Here is a 17,904-nt window from a genome sequence, read left to right on the forward strand (position 1 = left end):
TTTTAAAGTTATAAAGCGAAATTTTTTCAGAACTGTACCGGACCTTCGATATCTGACATATTGGACAGTTTTCGACTTCTTACTTACTTTCAAGATCTACGTCATCAACTTGTTCAATCCAAAAAAATCTTTTTTGTGTTTATCCAATCAGCAATTGTTAATAAATCATCACAAAAAGTGAATTCTATAATCACGGAAAAAAATTAAGAACATCGAAAACATCAGATGGATATCGTATTTAGAAATTTATCGATGTGTCAGATCGTTGGTCTGAGGGTTTCCTTTATTGAAGTAAAATAATTATTAATCATCATCAAATAATAAATATGGGCCTAGTCAAAACTATCATAAGTGTAACTAACACTGAATACCTACACAGTTTTATGCTGATCATGTAGACCAATTGCAACTTCTCGGCTTGCCGGAAAGGCCCGAGAATGTGCGAGGGTGGTAGACCTAAGCGTCTATAGTGATGTAACGCCTCATTCTTGGTCTTTCGTTTTGGATATTCAAGACTAAAATCACGGATTGAAGAAACTAACAGGCGTATTTTACTTATTCAAAAATTATCAAAATTTATTCTGCGAAATCAAAATCAAGCATCGATAAACAACGGATTTATTTGATATCGTATTATCTTAAGTTGTAATTAAAAAGAAAAAAAGAAAGAAAGAAAACTGGCTTAGATCCGCCAAAGTGCATCCGCCACTGTACTCTCATTTTTGCTATTTCAGGGTAGTTTATCGAAAACGAAAGTAGGGTTTAAATTAATATTACAACATTTACTAATCAAGTAGGATTCTATTATAGCTTACAAACTTCACCTTAGATATGGAACAATATTAAAGGTGCAAGCAGTAACTCTCGAGCAAGCGTCTCAAAGTTTATTGGCAAAATTTGTTACTCTATAAGTATAGATATGTTCATGAATAATATACTCCTCATGTTCACGTTTCACTTATTAACAGAATAAATCAATTCTCTTTTATTTGAATGTGCATACGTTTTACACAGTGAACACTTGACAACTTCGACGATCAATCTGTCTTGAAAACAATTGTGCTTTGCACCAGAACTAGCCTCTGTTTTGTCCATGAATGTCAGCTAGGACGTAGTTGAATATGTCTTTCTCAATGTACCGTCTTCCAGTTAACAGTAACAGGGTTTCCAGTGGTGGGTTGGATTTGGCGTAAATTTTTGTCACTCGTCTTCCAGGCATTTTCACATCGAATCCGTTATACCCAAGTCCTGCAAAAGCATAAACGTGAACGATGTGTTTAGAAACAAACAAACGAACAGTGATCAATCTCACAAATCCTAAAAAAGGATGCAAAATGAACTTGTAGGGCTGCGAAATGATATCGACATTTCGGTGTATTGTGGTTCTTTGACAAAACATCGCATTGCGATACGTTTTTTCAGTACCGATATACCAGCAAATTGCTCAGGCTCGGAATGAGTGACGAACTCGGGATTCCTAAAAATAAAATTGCATAATGTACCACGGGCGTTATCGTGATGAAGTCTTCATCATATTTCATGGAGAGGGAAATGAAATCTATGATTTATTCACTATAGGTAATTTTACTGCTTAAATTGTACATTACCGACTAAAGTAGATATTACTTCCTGAGCATCACGGTGTATAAAGGCTCTGTGGATGATACACTGTATATACAATGATATTTTAAAAGAACGGCTTAACAATTGGCATGAAACGCGTCAGACATGTACAGCATTCGATCTAGTGAGTTTGTATTTGAAAATAAGGTCATTGTAACGACTAAAGAATTAGCGAAATGCTGACTTTAAACAGGACTGCTGAAACCCCTGTAACATTAACTTTGTCAGTAGCCTGTATTGGTTTAAAATTGATCATATCTAGAACATGCTCCCGCGTAATATCAACTTTTTACTATCAACTTCAGAGTAGTTATGCATAGAATGAGATTGGTACATAACACAGTATTGTTATGACTGATCATAGGCTATGAATATTTCCGAGATTCAAATTAATGTTGATTTGGTACCATAAACTAATACTTAATCCTAAATGTGTAATACCAAGTTGTATACCTCAGTCGGCATAGTTATTGTTTGCTGCTACCAAAATGTCACTCTGGAAATTCAAAATTACTAAACGCATTGTATACAAAGTTTTCCGAACGTTGGTAAACTTGGTACACAGTCAAGAAACAATTTCTAACCGAGTTGGGGATGTTGGTTGGTTGTTGATGCATATTGTTTAACGTCCCGCTCGAGAATTATTTACTCATGTGAGGATATCACCATTGCCAATGAAAGGCTGTAAAATTTAGGCCTATGTTCGGCACTCACGGCCTTTGAACAGGTAGGGATCTTTATCGTACCACACCTGCTGTGACACGGAACCTCGAGCTCGGTTTGTACTGAGGACCTATTCTAACTCGGATCTCCATGTGAGAAAAGGAAAACGAAAACTAGCAGATAAACGTTTCCCTGTCAATAATGCTCTTGGAGTACTTAAGTTTGCATTGAATCATACGCCTTCTGCTACCACTTCGAAGATAATAAAAGGTGGAAGTGAAGCTTGCATTTCATTCTCCCGTAGAGATTGGGTCACTACGATAAGGTAAACAGTCTTTTCGGTCGGGTTGCACAACGCGCAACAAGCGTATAAAATGGTGAATGACGGGCGGGTGTCCTTGTAATAGGGTACCTGCTTTGTGTAATCAATTCCTTTCACACCTCTACCTTGACATTTCGCAAACTTTGTACAGTTGTTATGCACACATTAAAAATGTGCATATGGCGTTTTGAAAGTGATAAGACATTTTTCGAAAAAATTTACATGTAGTTGAAGTCATACATACTGATTCATCAAAACAAATTGTACCGCGGCCCAACAGTATCATTGTCAAATTCAATCTTTTAAAAATGCATCGATATTCTTTTCATATTTGTGCAGAGAGTTGAGATTACAAGTTTTCATGTAATGTTTACTTTGAAAAGATCTACAATATAAAGTTGAATTTATTTCTGTTGCAATTTTTTCAATGTTTATTTTCTATATTGAGTAGGCTACGCGTAGGTTTGACTATTATGTTGTGTCACTGTCGCGAGTGATATCAATGTAGTAAACAAGCATAACTTAAAACACGTGCCATCTTTATTTTCATTCCAAAGATAAAATTCAAAACCAGTCTCTTCCGGGACATGATGCAACGTAATACCAGAACCACCTATAGTACACAATCCGGATTACCCTCATGGTGATCCAGTACATGTACAACAATGACGTCACATTATGACTAGGTGAAGATAACGAACAGTGATGAATTATTGTTGTACGGAGGAAAACAGACTATGCCAACAAACAATTCGGCGCAGTGTCAGTTAGAATTAGAAAAATCAAAATCAGAAAGAGAAATAGCGAGAATATAATTAAATTAGAGCGAAAAAATAATTTTTAAAAAGATGAAAAAGAACGAACAAATGAGAATTTTTAACTTGAAAACATGAAGAACAGAGAAAAGCAGTAGAAAGATCGAATGGGAGACAATTTGAGTTACAGAAATTAAAATTAAGATCCGTTTACCTGATCAGGATATAGGGCTAACGGCGGGTGTGACCGGTCAACAGGGGATACTTACTCCTCCTAGGCACCTGATCACACCTCTGGTGTGTCCAGGGGTCCGTGTTTGCCCAACTATCTATTTTGTATTGCTCGTAGGAGTTATGAGATTGATCACTGTTCGTTATCTCCACCTTGCATGATAACGGATATCTGAATATTTACAGGACTGACATGAATGCAGCTAAATTGTTAGATTAGTTATATTTAAGAAAAAATAATAGCTCAGTATTTTACTCATGAATTTTCACATTTTCTTTGGTAAATTCAACATACATGTGGGCTTGAAATTCAAATTTATTGTACTTTATGAACTTTTGTCTGTACGCTTCGGGTACTATTCATAAGCTTTTATGATCGCGGTCTTGATCTTGTCATGATCTGACCTCTCAGCTATGTTCAGCCGCTTTGCCAATCTGTATACTTTGCAACAGAGTGCACTAACACCTCGTGGCCATTAAAATATTTCTGCGACTTTCTCATATTCCTCCTGGGCACCTGATCCCACCTCTTTTTGCGGTCTCATCCGAAAGACCGCCCAATTTAGCTGCCGCTTACGACAAGCAAGGGGTACTGAGGACCTATTATAACACGAATCCCCACCAAGCTAGAATATAAGTCAGATATAAAGCCAATCATAATCCAGCAAAACCTTTATGAAATTAAACAATCTGCTGATAATATACGAGTGGCTACTGCTGCGGTTTTCTCTCCACTCGACTTCCATGCGAAGCAACAAAATTTACACCTAATGTCACACAACTGGCATTTGATTGCATTGAAGTATCTCTTGATAAAAGGTTCACTTTTTCCTAATACTTTTTTCCTGCAAAGTATGAAGAACAAGGAAAAGGTGACAATTAAGAATAATGATCAATCCTGTAAAGAACACGAAATTCAGAGCATGAAAACACCCTAATCTTGCAATGACAAAATGACGTGATAATAACTAGGGCTTGCATGAACAGTCTAAAGCGATACATGAATAGTGATTGTTCTTTCATCAAACACTCGCCATTTAAAAGTGCGAGTTGCGGGTCTTTCGGTGAGACCTTAAAAACCGAGGTACCATGTCACGACAGGCGTTAGCATGAAGAACCTTATAAGCACCAACCATGCAAAGATCTAAATTTGTAGTGCTTCACATAACTGGCGACGTCACAGTAGGAGCAAAAACTCCACGAATTGACGTAAAACAATAAAACAAACATGAAACCATCCAATAAATTATACTAATCCGTCCATTATTTCTAATGATAAACACACTTTATAACTTATCGGACGTTTACAGGTAACTTATTGAAATAACCAAGAATAGCGACATACTAATGTTTTAACATACGAGATAATGTAGTAGGCGGTTGTTGCGTAGGGATACTCATCATATAGGAGATGTTGCGATAAAATCTGCTGGACTGCGAGATTCTCCAGGACGGATCACTTGAACCGGAGTACACCCAGAGTCTCACTCGTATGGAATTGGAAAAGGGAATCTGCTAAATTAGAAACAGAAAAAAACCTCGTAATACACCATTTCCATAAAACCTCCTTCTATTACCCTTTTACGTTTCTTGGATATTTCCTTAGCAAACAAAACGCATGGACAACTTTTGAGAGGAAACGAAATCCGAAATAAGGGGCAAATGCGCCTATTATCTCACCTGGATATCGCACACCTGAATATCACCTGAATATCGCACACAGCAATTTCGCATGCATGAAAAGGTAAAGATAACAGCGACTAATATCATAATTATTATGAAGAATACAAAGTTAAGAGTATGGCAAACACGGATACTTGGACATACCTGAGGTGGGATTAGGTGCCTTGGAGGAGTAAGAATCCCCTGTTGACCTATATCTTGATCAGGTAAACGAAGTAATCCGTTCTCAAAATAAGTATATAAAGAACGGCCTAACAACTGGTATAAAACAGGTCAAATAACATTCACCCTAATGAGGGATTGTATTAGTAAATTAGATCGTTATCAGATCAATTGCGAAATGATGACTTGAAACGAGACTGTTGAAATCCCTGTAACATCAACTTATTTGTCAGTAGCCTGCCTTTGATTTAAAGACTGTAGAACATCCTCATTCTTACGTATTAAATCAGTTGAGAGACATAAACACCATTAGCAGGTCAATATGGAAAATTCCTACACAAAATCGAATGTTAACAATGGAACAGGTGAGGTCATCCCGTTTGTCAGAATGTTGAGTTATTAGTTTGCTGTTAATATGTTCAATAAAATATCCATATATGGAGCAGATGTACTGTCTTTCATTTCGAATTGACATATGAATGAAAATGAGTATCAAGATATAAGGCTCAAGGCGGGTATGACCGGTCGACAGGGGATGCTTACTCCTTCTAGGCACCTGATCCCACTTCTAATGAAAGGTGAAGATAACGAACAGTGATCAATCTCATAACTCCTACAAGCAATACATCCAGGGGTCCGTGTTTGCCCAACTCTCTTTTTTGTATTGCTTATAGGAGTTATAAGATTGATCACTGTTCGTTATCTTCACCTTGCACTGTTAATGGAGAAAACGTCATCGATATATTTAAATGTCAAAGGCCAGAGGAAGATAATTTTTCTTGTGTAGAAGCTTTGAATAACTTATGCCTTGTAAGAGTATAAAAACGGGTCATCTAATAATGGAGCACAATTCTTGCCCATGAAATTTCCAACAGTGTTGGAAGACCATATCACCGAAGAGTCTTGAGCGTAGAATCGAAGTGGTGTTAATGACTGATCACAAGATATGAATACTTCCATGTTAATTTTTATTGAAAAAGCAACTGTGTATGATGTCAAAAAGCCTAGTCTTTAATTTATTGTGTGGAATGGTTGTGTAAAGAAGTCACACGTTTTGATGTTGTTGGTTTGTGAAACGTTTTGCGATTTAATAAAAGTTCTTTGGAGTTTTTGTTGTTGTTAAAATAAGAATCCACATTTTATTTACACACAACTGATTCATTTAGAATTGTTTGGTGTCCAGGAAATTAAAAGAATTCAATTTCAAAGAAATATGCATATTCACATTACATTTCTTTGATCAACAAAAGGCCAACATTCCTTATCGGTCACCTAAGCATTAGTTAATTTCAAGTTGTAGTAATTAATAGCATTAAAATATGATAATCAAATATTTTACACATAAATGCTGTATGCCAAGTTTGACCGCACTCTGGAGTCAGAACCTCGACCCCGGGGGTGATCAAATTTACTATTTCAGCAGATGCCTTCATGCTCTATATGTCTATGTATTTAGTTTAGGCCCCGGGGTTCAAGGGGCCTGTGAAAAAAAAACCGCTGTGTACCGTCATCCTTGTCGAGCAAAGGTTATCTAGAAGTTTCAAAATTTTCAATTGTTAACGCATGACGACGGATGCTGACCAAGACCAATGCAATACATGAGGGACTCAGGAAACCTAAGAAATTCACAATTATACATTATGATATTATGAAATCTGAAGCATTTAATCACAAATATGAAAAGCGAAGATAACGAACAGTGAGTGATGAATCCCATAACTCCCATAAACAATGCAAAATATAGTTGGGCAAACAAGGACCCCTGGACATAAGAGGTGGGATCAAGAGTCCAGGAGGAGTAAGCATCCCCTGTCCACCGGTCACACCCAACGTCAGCCCAGTGTCTTCGTCAGGTTAATGGAGTAATCCGTAGTCCAATTCAGTGTGCCAAGAATGGCCTAACAATCGGAATGAAACACATCAAACAGTATTTGACCCAATGATAGGTTATATGGACAAACTAGAACATAATAAAGATAATAGAATTAGGCCCTGGGGTGCAGGGGTCCTGCGAGAAAAAACTGTATATCTTCATCCTTGGCTAGCTATAATTATTATCTATGATAATATACTCTGTTATGATGTCCGTCAGATGGGACGATAAAGGGTACCCCGTGTCAAGGATCACAACCCCCTTGGCACGCAAACGATCATTTCCCTGATTTTCGGGGGGGAAAAGCAGGCTCATTGGGGGCAATCAGGGAAACTCAAACACTCACAACCAAACATACTTCAATTTTTGTAACGTGTAGCGGTCACCCAGCCAAGTACTGATCACGCTCGACGTGGCTTAACTTGCGTGATCACGAGTGATACTTTACCACATCACTAGAAAATATAGTTCACTAGCTAGGCAGTATAAGTACCCTCTTTTACTGTCCGCCACACTCCCCCTGCTCAGGGAAGCTTCGTCCCGAACCTTAGCGCGAGTTCTGAGTGTTTGGCACCTACTCTGCAACGGCATCCACCGTTCCCGACGACAACCACCGTCGTCCCCGGACGAAACCACGTCCGTACATGGACACGAAGCCCCAGAGCTCCGAAAAGACTACCTGAAGCAGGTCCACCAATTTGTAACATGTAACGGTCACCCAGGCAAGTGCTGATGACACTCGCCGTTGCTTAACTTGCGTGATCACGAGAGAGACTACATCACTAGAAAAGCTAGCTCACTAGCGAGACAGTATAAGTTCCCTCTTATACTGACCGCTACATATTTAACCGCTGGAAAATAGATGAAATATTGCCAAAATGGCGTAAAACCGTTACGTAATCAATCAATCGTTATGATACAGTTGTATAGACTTCCATATCATGTTGTATGGATGATATAGGAAGGACTTGGTTTCATTAACATCATTCTATGTGTATATTAGTAAGTCAGCACAATTACTTTTTTTTTGTCTGTTGAACAGCTATTTGACTCACGCTACTGCGATGCCAGATGTAGATGAAGTGAAATCTTTCTAACAAAGGTCAAGGACAAAATAAACCTTTACCGGTCTGGTAGCTGCATCAAGTCCACAGGTGCATGCAAAAGCAATCACCATAACAGTCACAATCCGAGTAACATCCATTCTTTGGCAGTGCTGCTTTTCCCGTCTGATAATAAAAAGACATACCTTAAAAACTGTGACAAGGGGTATATATACAAACCAGAGTTGCGCGTAGAAAATATTTCCAAATAATTAACCAAGTTCAACAACGTGTAAGTATTTTGAACATCAAAGACAATTCAAAAATTAATAACTGTTGTTCAAATGAAGGTTTCTTTTTCATATATCAAGTATATGTTTATTGACACTGACCTTTACAAAATGACCTTGCGTGACCTTTGTCTGAATCCCATTTCCCTATTACTATTTGTGTGGTGTTGAAATTTTTCTTACATAATGTATGTCCTGAGTAACCTTGACCTTTCCAAAATGACCTTAGTCCAAAAGTCCCTGTTGCAAGGAATATTTGTGATCAATTTCACTGTCATGATCGTGTGCAGGATTGGACAAAACAAGATGGCAGACGGCATTTCCAAACAAAGGTAGGCTCTTAAAAATCTTCATTTTACCGACTTATTAGTCGACGAATTTATGAATTTAAAACACTGCCCGGCCAGGGAGGCATCATTAAGTTGATTGGTTGTTGGAATTCTTACTCATGTACACGTACAACTCTAAATTCATTGATCGAAGTTGACGATGTTGCCTCGATAGAATTCGAAGCGGGCGAAGATGTTTCTAATCATGTTTTCATGCATTTTAAGAAAGATACTTTCGGTAAAATAGACTCTGCACATATCTTTTGATGAAAACTTGAACCAGTGTATGCGATTTGTCCCTTAAATTGCCTTGGTTAGATATATATCTTGACTTGAACATTTGCTAATGTGCAGGATTGGACTATGGTCGTTTCCACGATAAACGTGCCGGATTGGACCTCGATTTTGGTTCAGGATTGGACCCTTTCTTAAATACATGCATATTATCAATATAGAAAAATCTGTTGAAAAGGCAAGTGAACAATTTGTATGCTATGAAAATTGCGAAGTTGAAAAAATTATCCAAGAGCTTGTTCTGCGTATAGTCAGTTTATAAATCGAGGTAAGCTACTGACAAACAAGTTGATGGTACAGGGGTTTCAACAGTCTCGATTGAAGTAAGCATTTCGCAAATTCTATGGTCGTTATAACGATCTAGTTCGTCAATACCACCTATCATTGGGTCAAATGCTGTCTGACGTGGATCTGGGTTAGAATAGGTCCTCAGTACCCCCTTGCTTCACGTAAGAGGCGACTAAATGGGGCGGTCCTTCGGACGAAACCGCAAAAACCGAAGTCCCGTGTCGCAGCGGGTGTGGCACGATAAAGATCCCTCCCTGTTCAATGGCCACAAGCGCCGAGCATAGGCCTAAAATTTGCAGCCCTTCACCGGCAGTGGTGACGTCTCCATATGAGTGAAATATTCTCGAGCGGGACGTTAAATAATATTCAATCAATCAAAGCATGGCCAATCAGCTTTGTCGAGTTTCCAGTTTTTAACAGGATTGTTTTCTGGAGGATTATTTGCTTTAACAATAATAGGGAAATGATCGCTTCCGCACAAATCATCATGTACAGACCAGTTTAAATCCAAAAGTAAAGAGGGATCAACTATATTATATGGATTGAAGAATATGAACCATTACCTAGGTGAAGATACGTGTTAGAGCCGTCGTTTAAAATACAAAGATTGTGGTGAGATATTGCATCTTCCAGGTTTTTTTAAAATTACCTTTATATGTTATATTGTCACTACCACCCCATAGCAGGTTATGGGGCGTTGAAATCGCCCATAAGTAAGAAAGGGCTGGAAGTTGTTGTATTAAATCTATAAGTTCCCGATATTGTAGTTGATAGTTTGGAGGAATATATACAGAACAAATGGTAATTGTTTTAACAAGAGAAAGACGAATTGCTATTGCTTGAAGATTTGTTTTCAACTTAATTTGGCTATAAATGTAGTTGTTACGGAAGAACCAACAGAGGTTCTGTCTGTTTGAGCGTAATGGTTATACGTTGTATGGGTTTTTATATATTTATCTTATCTGTATCTTTCAGATGTGTTTCTTGTAAACATATGACTACCGGGTTATGGTTCTGAATGAGTAACGATATTTAATTGAAATTTACTTTAAAACCTCGACAATTCTATTGAATAAAAATGTTGGATGATTCATGATTACTTATGTGTTACCAGAGTTATCTTCCCTTTGTTATGTTTTGGAAAAAGACTCGGGATTTACTTCCCCTCAAGCACTTCTCAACACGGTCTGGTTAAACAATACACTTCACCTGGGGATCCGGGAACACCAGGAACATTATAATCTTTGTTGGGGGATATTTCCCTTCAAAAAACACCGGAAGGTATCGAATATTTGCAGCATTTTGAAAGGCAAACGAAAACACGCACTGGCGCAGATGCCCGGGATACCAGAAAAGTTCTCGGAGGAAAATTTTCGAACCCCGAATAAAATAAAAATGACCCCATTAACGTTTACAAAAGATATGCAAGTTTGAGACCAGAGGGATTTTCTAATCCGACTGACCATTTTTACATTACACCTCGCACAATCCCATTATCAAATGAAAAAAGCGCAAAATGATTCATCAAAGAAAAACTTGGTATCAACACTATTGGAAAAATGATGAGAAAAATGTCTACAGATTGCTGAATCTGGGAAACGCTTAACAAATACTAGTACCCGAAAATACTGCGTGCAGAAACAGAAAAAATAATATTGCCCCCACTGGCATAATGCAAGTTACCATAAAAATATCAACTCCATCAATAATTACTCAGAAATTACAATCAGAAAATAAAAAGATATGTCCACACTATTATCATTGACAAGGAATCAACCGCCTACTGGACAGGCCTCATCTACAGTACCTCGACCTGCTGCTGTACCCAGAATTCAACAAACACGATCTCTTTTCTCTGGAGCCATATCAAATCTCAACATCTTTACTTACCAAAGTGCCTCACAGGGATTTTTCTCGCCCTCAGATCCAAAGAAACCACGAGAATAAAATCCATATACACAAACACTTCTACTTCTCATTGTAAACTGTTCAATTTTCTAATAACGCTGCATTACAATATCGTTGTTACACATGTTTATTTTAAAAAGAAGGCGACATCAAACGTCTATCAGTAGGTCAGACCTAAGTCAAAAATAAATACTAGGTCAATAGTTGTTCTATTTTGTTGGAATGGCAAAGCCAGTATTAGTTATAACATATAATGCCTTCTAAAACAATTTTTATCAATGGTTTCTTTATAAAAATGCCCTTTTGTACTGTGTATGAATGGATTATAAGCGCACTATTTTTCCCGCGTAAGGAAGACAGATGAGCACGACGTCTGAGCCACGGATTCAAAACAAATTCAATAAGCTGTTTCTACCATACTGGGAATCATCTCAAAATTAAGTGAAAAGAAGACGTATGAGTTAAATAGAACATATATAATTGCGGATTTTGACATTTGGTTTATCCAACTCCTTGATATGGTGTCAGCCTCGCGAATGAATACACCATATCAACTCGTTGGATAAACCAAGTATCAAAACACGCAATATAGATATCCTCTGTTTATCTAACGGGTGTTTTGAAAAACTCGTGGTTTATAAAAAAAAAAAATCGAGTGCAAACAAATGCTGGAAATTTTATTTCTTTCTGAAAACTACTTCAAAAGTCATTTAGATTCGAGATAGAAACTTAATCCTATTCTAAGTTTATGGTCTTGAGGCCAGGTTTTTGAAATGCAAACACCCAATTTTTGTAGTGGACAGTATAGAGGGAACTTGTACCGCCTCTCTAGTGGGCTAGCTTTTATAGTGATGAAACGTGAAGATAACGAACAGTGATCAATCTCACAACTCCTAAAATCAATACAAAATAAATAGTTGGGCAAACACGGACCTCTGAACACACCAGGGGTGGGATCAGGTGCCAAGGAGGAGTAAGCATCCCCTGTCGACCGGTCACACCCGCCGTGAGCCCTATATCCTGATCAGATAAACAGAGTTATCCGTAGTCAAAATCAGTATGCCAACAACGACCTAACAATCGGTATGAAACAAGTCAGACAACATTTGACCCAATGATAAATAGGTTGTATTGACGAACTAGATTGTTATAACGACCATAGAATTTGCAAAATGCTGACTTTAATCGAGACTGTTGAAACCTCTGTATCATCAACTTGTTTGTCGGTAGCTTGCCTCGATTTAAAAACTGACCATAGGCACAAGATAATCGAACACTGTTGCTACATAAATATGGTAAGTTGACGGTGGAGAAGCTGAAATCATGCTGTTTGTCATACAGTTGAGTTGTCAGTTTGCCGTCAATGCCCACCTCCAACAAAACATCAAAGTACGAAGCAGAAGTGGACGACTCTGGTGTCTTTTATTTCGAGCTCACAGCGATATACTGAATCGACATATGAATGAAAGTTATAATTGTCAATGGACAAAACGTCGATATATCTAAATGTGGAATTGAAGGCCACAGCAAGGGAATTTTTCTTCTCACGTAGAAGTTTTTGAATAAATTCTGCTTCATGTGAATATAGAAACAGGTCAGCTAACAAAGGAGCACAATTCATTCCCATGGGAACTCCAACAAACTGTTGGAAGACCTGATCACCAAAGACCACGAAGATATTGTCAATAAGGAACTCTTGCATATTTTTTATTTCAACTTCAGAGTACTTGTGCATGGCATCCGAGTGGTGTTTAACAAAGTAATTTTTTGGATGATTGATCACTAGATATGAATATTTCCGTTTTCCATTTTTGATGAAGAAGCAACTGTCTATGATGTTAAAAAGTCTAGTCTTTAATTTATCGTGAGGAATGGTCGTGTTGAAAAGTCATAGGTTTTGATGTTATTGATTTGGGAAAAGTTTAAATTTGCGATTTTAAGTTCACTAAAAGTTCTTTAGAATTTTTTTTAGAATCCACATTTGATTTAACACCACTTCTGGCATATGTTGTCGCACAGTAAGTTTGAAGTTACCAAAAATGAAAATTATTTCTTAAATAAACAACATCCCATTGTTTAAAACTTACGAAGGAAACAATAAATTTTCTGAATAATGTGAGCACAATTTCGTAGAAGTAATATTACCTTCTATCAAAACCAAGGGCAAGGTCATTGTGCTGACTATTGTCTTTCCATTCGTTTACGGCCTAGCGACTTTCAATGTAGATCAAACAGCATACCGTTACGATCAGAATTGTCAAGCGAGTCACATCCTCGCGTGACAATGGTTTCTGAGGGTGATTTACTTCAATTTTAAAAGAATACTATGAAGAGAAAAGTGTGAATGTGTTCAGTATAATTGTAATGTCGGACATTTACGAGTCTCAGACACGCTTCAGCGAAGCTGTGGTATTACAGGAACCCCGTATGACGAAGTAAAAATCCCACATACAAAGTACATTTCCTCCACAGCGTTACCCGTGACAATCTGATAACACTTTAAGGAGGCTTGCTTTTAAAAATGGATGCATAGGTCAATAATTATTTTAAACTTGTAATAACACTTTAAGGAGGCTTGCTTTTAAAAATGGATGCATAGGTCAATAATTTTCTTAAACTTGTAATACCACTTTAAGGAGGCTTGCTTTTAAAAATGGATGCATAGGTCAATAATTATTTTAAACTTGTAATAACACTTTAAGGAGGCTTGCTTTTAAAAATGGATGCATAGGTCAATAATTATCTTAAACTTGTAATAACACTTTAAGGAGGCTTGCTTTTAAAAATGGATGTATAGGTCAATAATTATCTTAAACTTGTAATAACACTTTAAGGAGGCTTGCTTTTAAAAATGGATGCATAGGTCAATAATTATTTTAAACTTGTAATAACACTTTAAGGAGGCTTGCTTTTAAAAATGGATGCATAGATCAATAATTATTTTAAACTTGTAATAACACTTTAAGGAGGCTTGCTTTTAAAAATGGATGCATAGGTCAATAATTATCTTAAACTTGTAAAAGTTTCAGGGTAGAATTTATGATGTAGTGTCCTTCTCCATATAAATGCAATAACTCTGTAAAAAGATTTCCACTGTATTGGACATAATTGAGAAATCGTGGTCAAAACTTAAATGGCATGCGTTTGGTTGGTTGTGTATTAACGTCCTTCTCAAGAATATTTCACTCGTATCCATGGAGACGTAGTCCGAAAAATGCAAGGTGAAGATAACAAACAGTGATCAATCTCCTAACTCCTATAAGCAATACAAAATAGATAGTTGGGCATACACGGACCCCTGGACACACCAGAGGTGGGATCAGGTGCCTAGGAGGAGTAAGCATCCCCTGTTGACCGGTCACACCCACCGTGATCAGGTAAACGGAGTTATCCACAGTCAAAATCAGTGTGCCAAGAACGGCTTAACAATCGGTATGAAACACGTCAATCTCTGACGTTTTCCAGCTTTTTGATATTTACCGTGCGTGTTTCGGACTAATGGAGACGTCATCATTACCGGTGAAGGGCTGCACAATTTAGGCATATACTCGGCGCTTATGGCAGGGAGGGATTTATATCGTGTCACACCTGCTGTGACACAGGGCTTCAGTGTTTGCTGTTTCATCCGAACGACAGCCTCATTTGTTCGCCTCTTACGGCAAGCAAGGGCTACACTTAGGACCTATTCCAACTCAAATCCCCACGTGAAAATGGCATAATTTAGTATGAAAGATAACGAACAGTGTGATCAATCTCGTAACTCCCGTAAGCAATACAAAATAGAGAGTTGGGCAAACACAAACCCCTGATTGTCATCATTTTGAAAAAAAAAGGTTTGTAACAAGTGCCATTAAAACGCATCTGCCATAAGGACAATTACTCGCTGTTAATTCATTTTTACAGTATGTCATTAGTAGAAAAAAGAAAGTCGAAGTCGGAAAATTAGTAAACGCGCAAATTGGCTCTTGAAAACCATTTTGTCATAGTTAAAAAGATTAATTTTTTTAATATCAATAAAGATGTTTCAATAAAAATGAAATATCAAGAAGCTTTCTGAGAACCTAAATGCGTGAACATGAAGATTTACGACGAGACGTGGGTGTAGGCCATGTCTGTCCACTTATCTAATAAGAAAAGGTAACACACAAACTTTGATATTATGAAAAACTTATAACCAATAAATTTAACGGCTTCGATTTCACAAACTCCTCCATCAGAGGGAGAGTGTTTGGTTCAGCGGTACTCATTTAAACACTCAATACAATACCGGCAATGGTGACGTCTTCAAATAAGTGAAACATTCTCGAAACAATACAAAATCAATCAATTAATGTCAGCAGATACTAAGTATCATGATCTGGTTTTTGTGTGACCTTGGTAAATTTAACGTTGGCTCACGGCGGGTATGACCGTTCGATGATTACTCCTAGGTATCTAATCCCACCACCGGTGTGTCCAGGAGTTCGTATTTGCCCTACTCGTAATATTGTATCCTTTATGAAAGGTAAAGATATGTTCAGTGATCAATCTCATAACTCCTGTAAGCAATACAAAATAGAGAGTTTGACAAACACGGACCCCTGGACACACCAGAAACACAGACTTATGAGATTGACCACTGTTCCTTATCTGCAACTTTTCTAAACAATATAAAGTCTCTTTCTTACAAGATACATGTAGCACGGACCTATATTTCTAACGTTTTTACTACTCACCTGATCTTTGCAAAATGACCTTCAAATCTGTTTGTAGAAATCAACCGTCCAGTAAAATGTGATGAATCACCAATTTTTAACTAGATCAGGTGTTCTAGGCCATTTAGCGGTGAAAGCTATCGTGCCGTCACCAACAACGTCATGGGAACCTCAATTTCGAAAGTCTCATTTAAAACATCTTTAATTTAAACTTCCAGAATCTAGTGTCGAGCGCTCAGAGAAGGGGTAGCAACTTCATAATATCGCCTCTGGTCTAGCACGGTCACAGTTCAACCCCGCGGCCATCCTTTAATGGATCTAATCATGACAACCTAGTGGTTTACAAGTAGGTACTCGCTTCACAGTCGTAAGTTCCTGGGTTTGATTTTTGATATGACTTTAGTAACGGAAGTCGTGATTGGCCCTCGCATTTCATCTAATTAAAAACTGCCTGGGACGCACATTAACAAAGTGAATACTACCGAATGAGCTTTAGTGATCTCTGTGGTTTAGTGGACACATGAGGCCCCGTGGAGATCCGGCTTAGAATGGGTCCTCATTACCCCTTGCTTTTTGTAAGAGACGACCAATTGGGGATGTCCTTCGAACGAGACCGCAAAAACTGAGGCCCCGTGTCCCAGCAAGTGTGGCACGATAAAAGACCCTTCCCTGCGTAAGGGCCGAGCATAGGCCTAGATTTTGCAGCTGTTCGCCGGCAATGGTGATGCATCCATGTGAGTGAAAAATTCTTGAGAGGGACGCCAAATATTATACAATCAATTAATAGAATTTTTTAAAGGTCATTTGATAGGTCAACTTTAAAACGTGTAGACTAAGACCGGTAGCAACACGCAGCCCACGTAGCAAGCGACGCATCTCTTCGCGACAGAACACATAGCCAACTTTCACTACATCTTGAACAAAATGCGTTATAAGACCAAAACCTCCGGCCAAGACTGAGAACAATCAATCTCCGAAAAGGCAACACCATTTCTTTAAAAATGGTTTCTGCCTTCTACTTGTTTCTTGTTGAAACAATGAAATGTTGAAAAAAAAAAACATATAGAAATATTCATTAAGAAAGTTGACGCAAGTTTCAGTATTGATTGTTTTTCTGAAAGGAATCTTACCTTTTTCAGATGTCTGTCAAGTCAGTAATGAAAAATTTACGATTTCCACTTTCAATTTTAGCTTTTAATTATAGTAATCAGCATCGACAAAAGAGCTGTTCAGACTTGATTAATTACAAAACAGCCTGAGGAGGTTTCTAAACAGCATGCCCCAGGGGCACCTGTTTCCCGAAACGTTACAAATAAACATGCAGACCTCATGTCTAATGAGCACTACCTGACGTTAAACATTTGTTAGAACGCATCTTTACCACTAAAGTACGCAGCAGAACCTACAATCTTAACAAGCCATAAACGGATTTTTAGAAAATAAACCTGTAGAGTACTTCATCTATGCGAATGGGAAACGGGAAGACCGTACTATTGACGTAATTTAGGAACAAAAACAAATGAGTCGCAACATATTCACTGTCAGTCTGACACACACGTTATTGTTTTAATAAATGTGTTTGATGAAGTTATTGCGAATGTGAAAAGAAATTGAAATTAGATTTACCTGACTGTTTTTCTTAATTGATATACATGTATATAACTTTGAGTGAGAAGGTCCGCTTCTAGATCGTGCATTAATTCACGTTATAGATCTTATCGAGTACGTCAGTGAATTGCACGTGTA

At 37.7% G+C, this 17,904-nt stretch overlaps 1 protein-coding gene across 2 annotated transcripts; it reads right to left on the minus strand.

The window, feature by feature from the left end:
- Positions 1–972: 972 nt before the first annotated feature.
- LOC125680811 (uncharacterized) lies at positions 973–17,478 on the minus strand. 2 transcript variants are annotated; one of them, XM_048920582.2, is made up of 4 exons: positions 17,289–17,478; positions 8,439–8,541; positions 4,956–5,106; positions 973–1,248 (listed from the first exon to the last, which is right to left on the minus strand). In XM_048920582.2, exons 2-4 carry the CDS (start codon positions 8,514–8,516, stop codon positions 1,076–1,078), a joined length of 402 nt encoding a protein of 133 aa, XP_048776539.2. In that variant the 5' UTR covers positions 8,517–8,541; positions 17,289–17,478; the 3' UTR covers positions 973–1,075. The 2 variants fall into 2 exon arrangements, with proteins under 2 accessions (XP_048776539.2, XP_048776538.2); XM_048920581.2 differs by having other exon boundaries at positions 4,956–5,109; positions 17,289–17,458.
- Between the last annotated feature and the right edge of the window lie 426 nt (positions 17,479–17,904).

Source organism: Ostrea edulis, chromosome 2 (assembly GCF_947568905.1).
Source record: "Ostrea edulis chromosome 2, xbOstEdul1.1, whole genome shotgun sequence".
NCBI classification, from domain to species: Eukaryota; Metazoa; Mollusca; class Bivalvia; order Ostreida; family Ostreidae; genus Ostrea; species Ostrea edulis.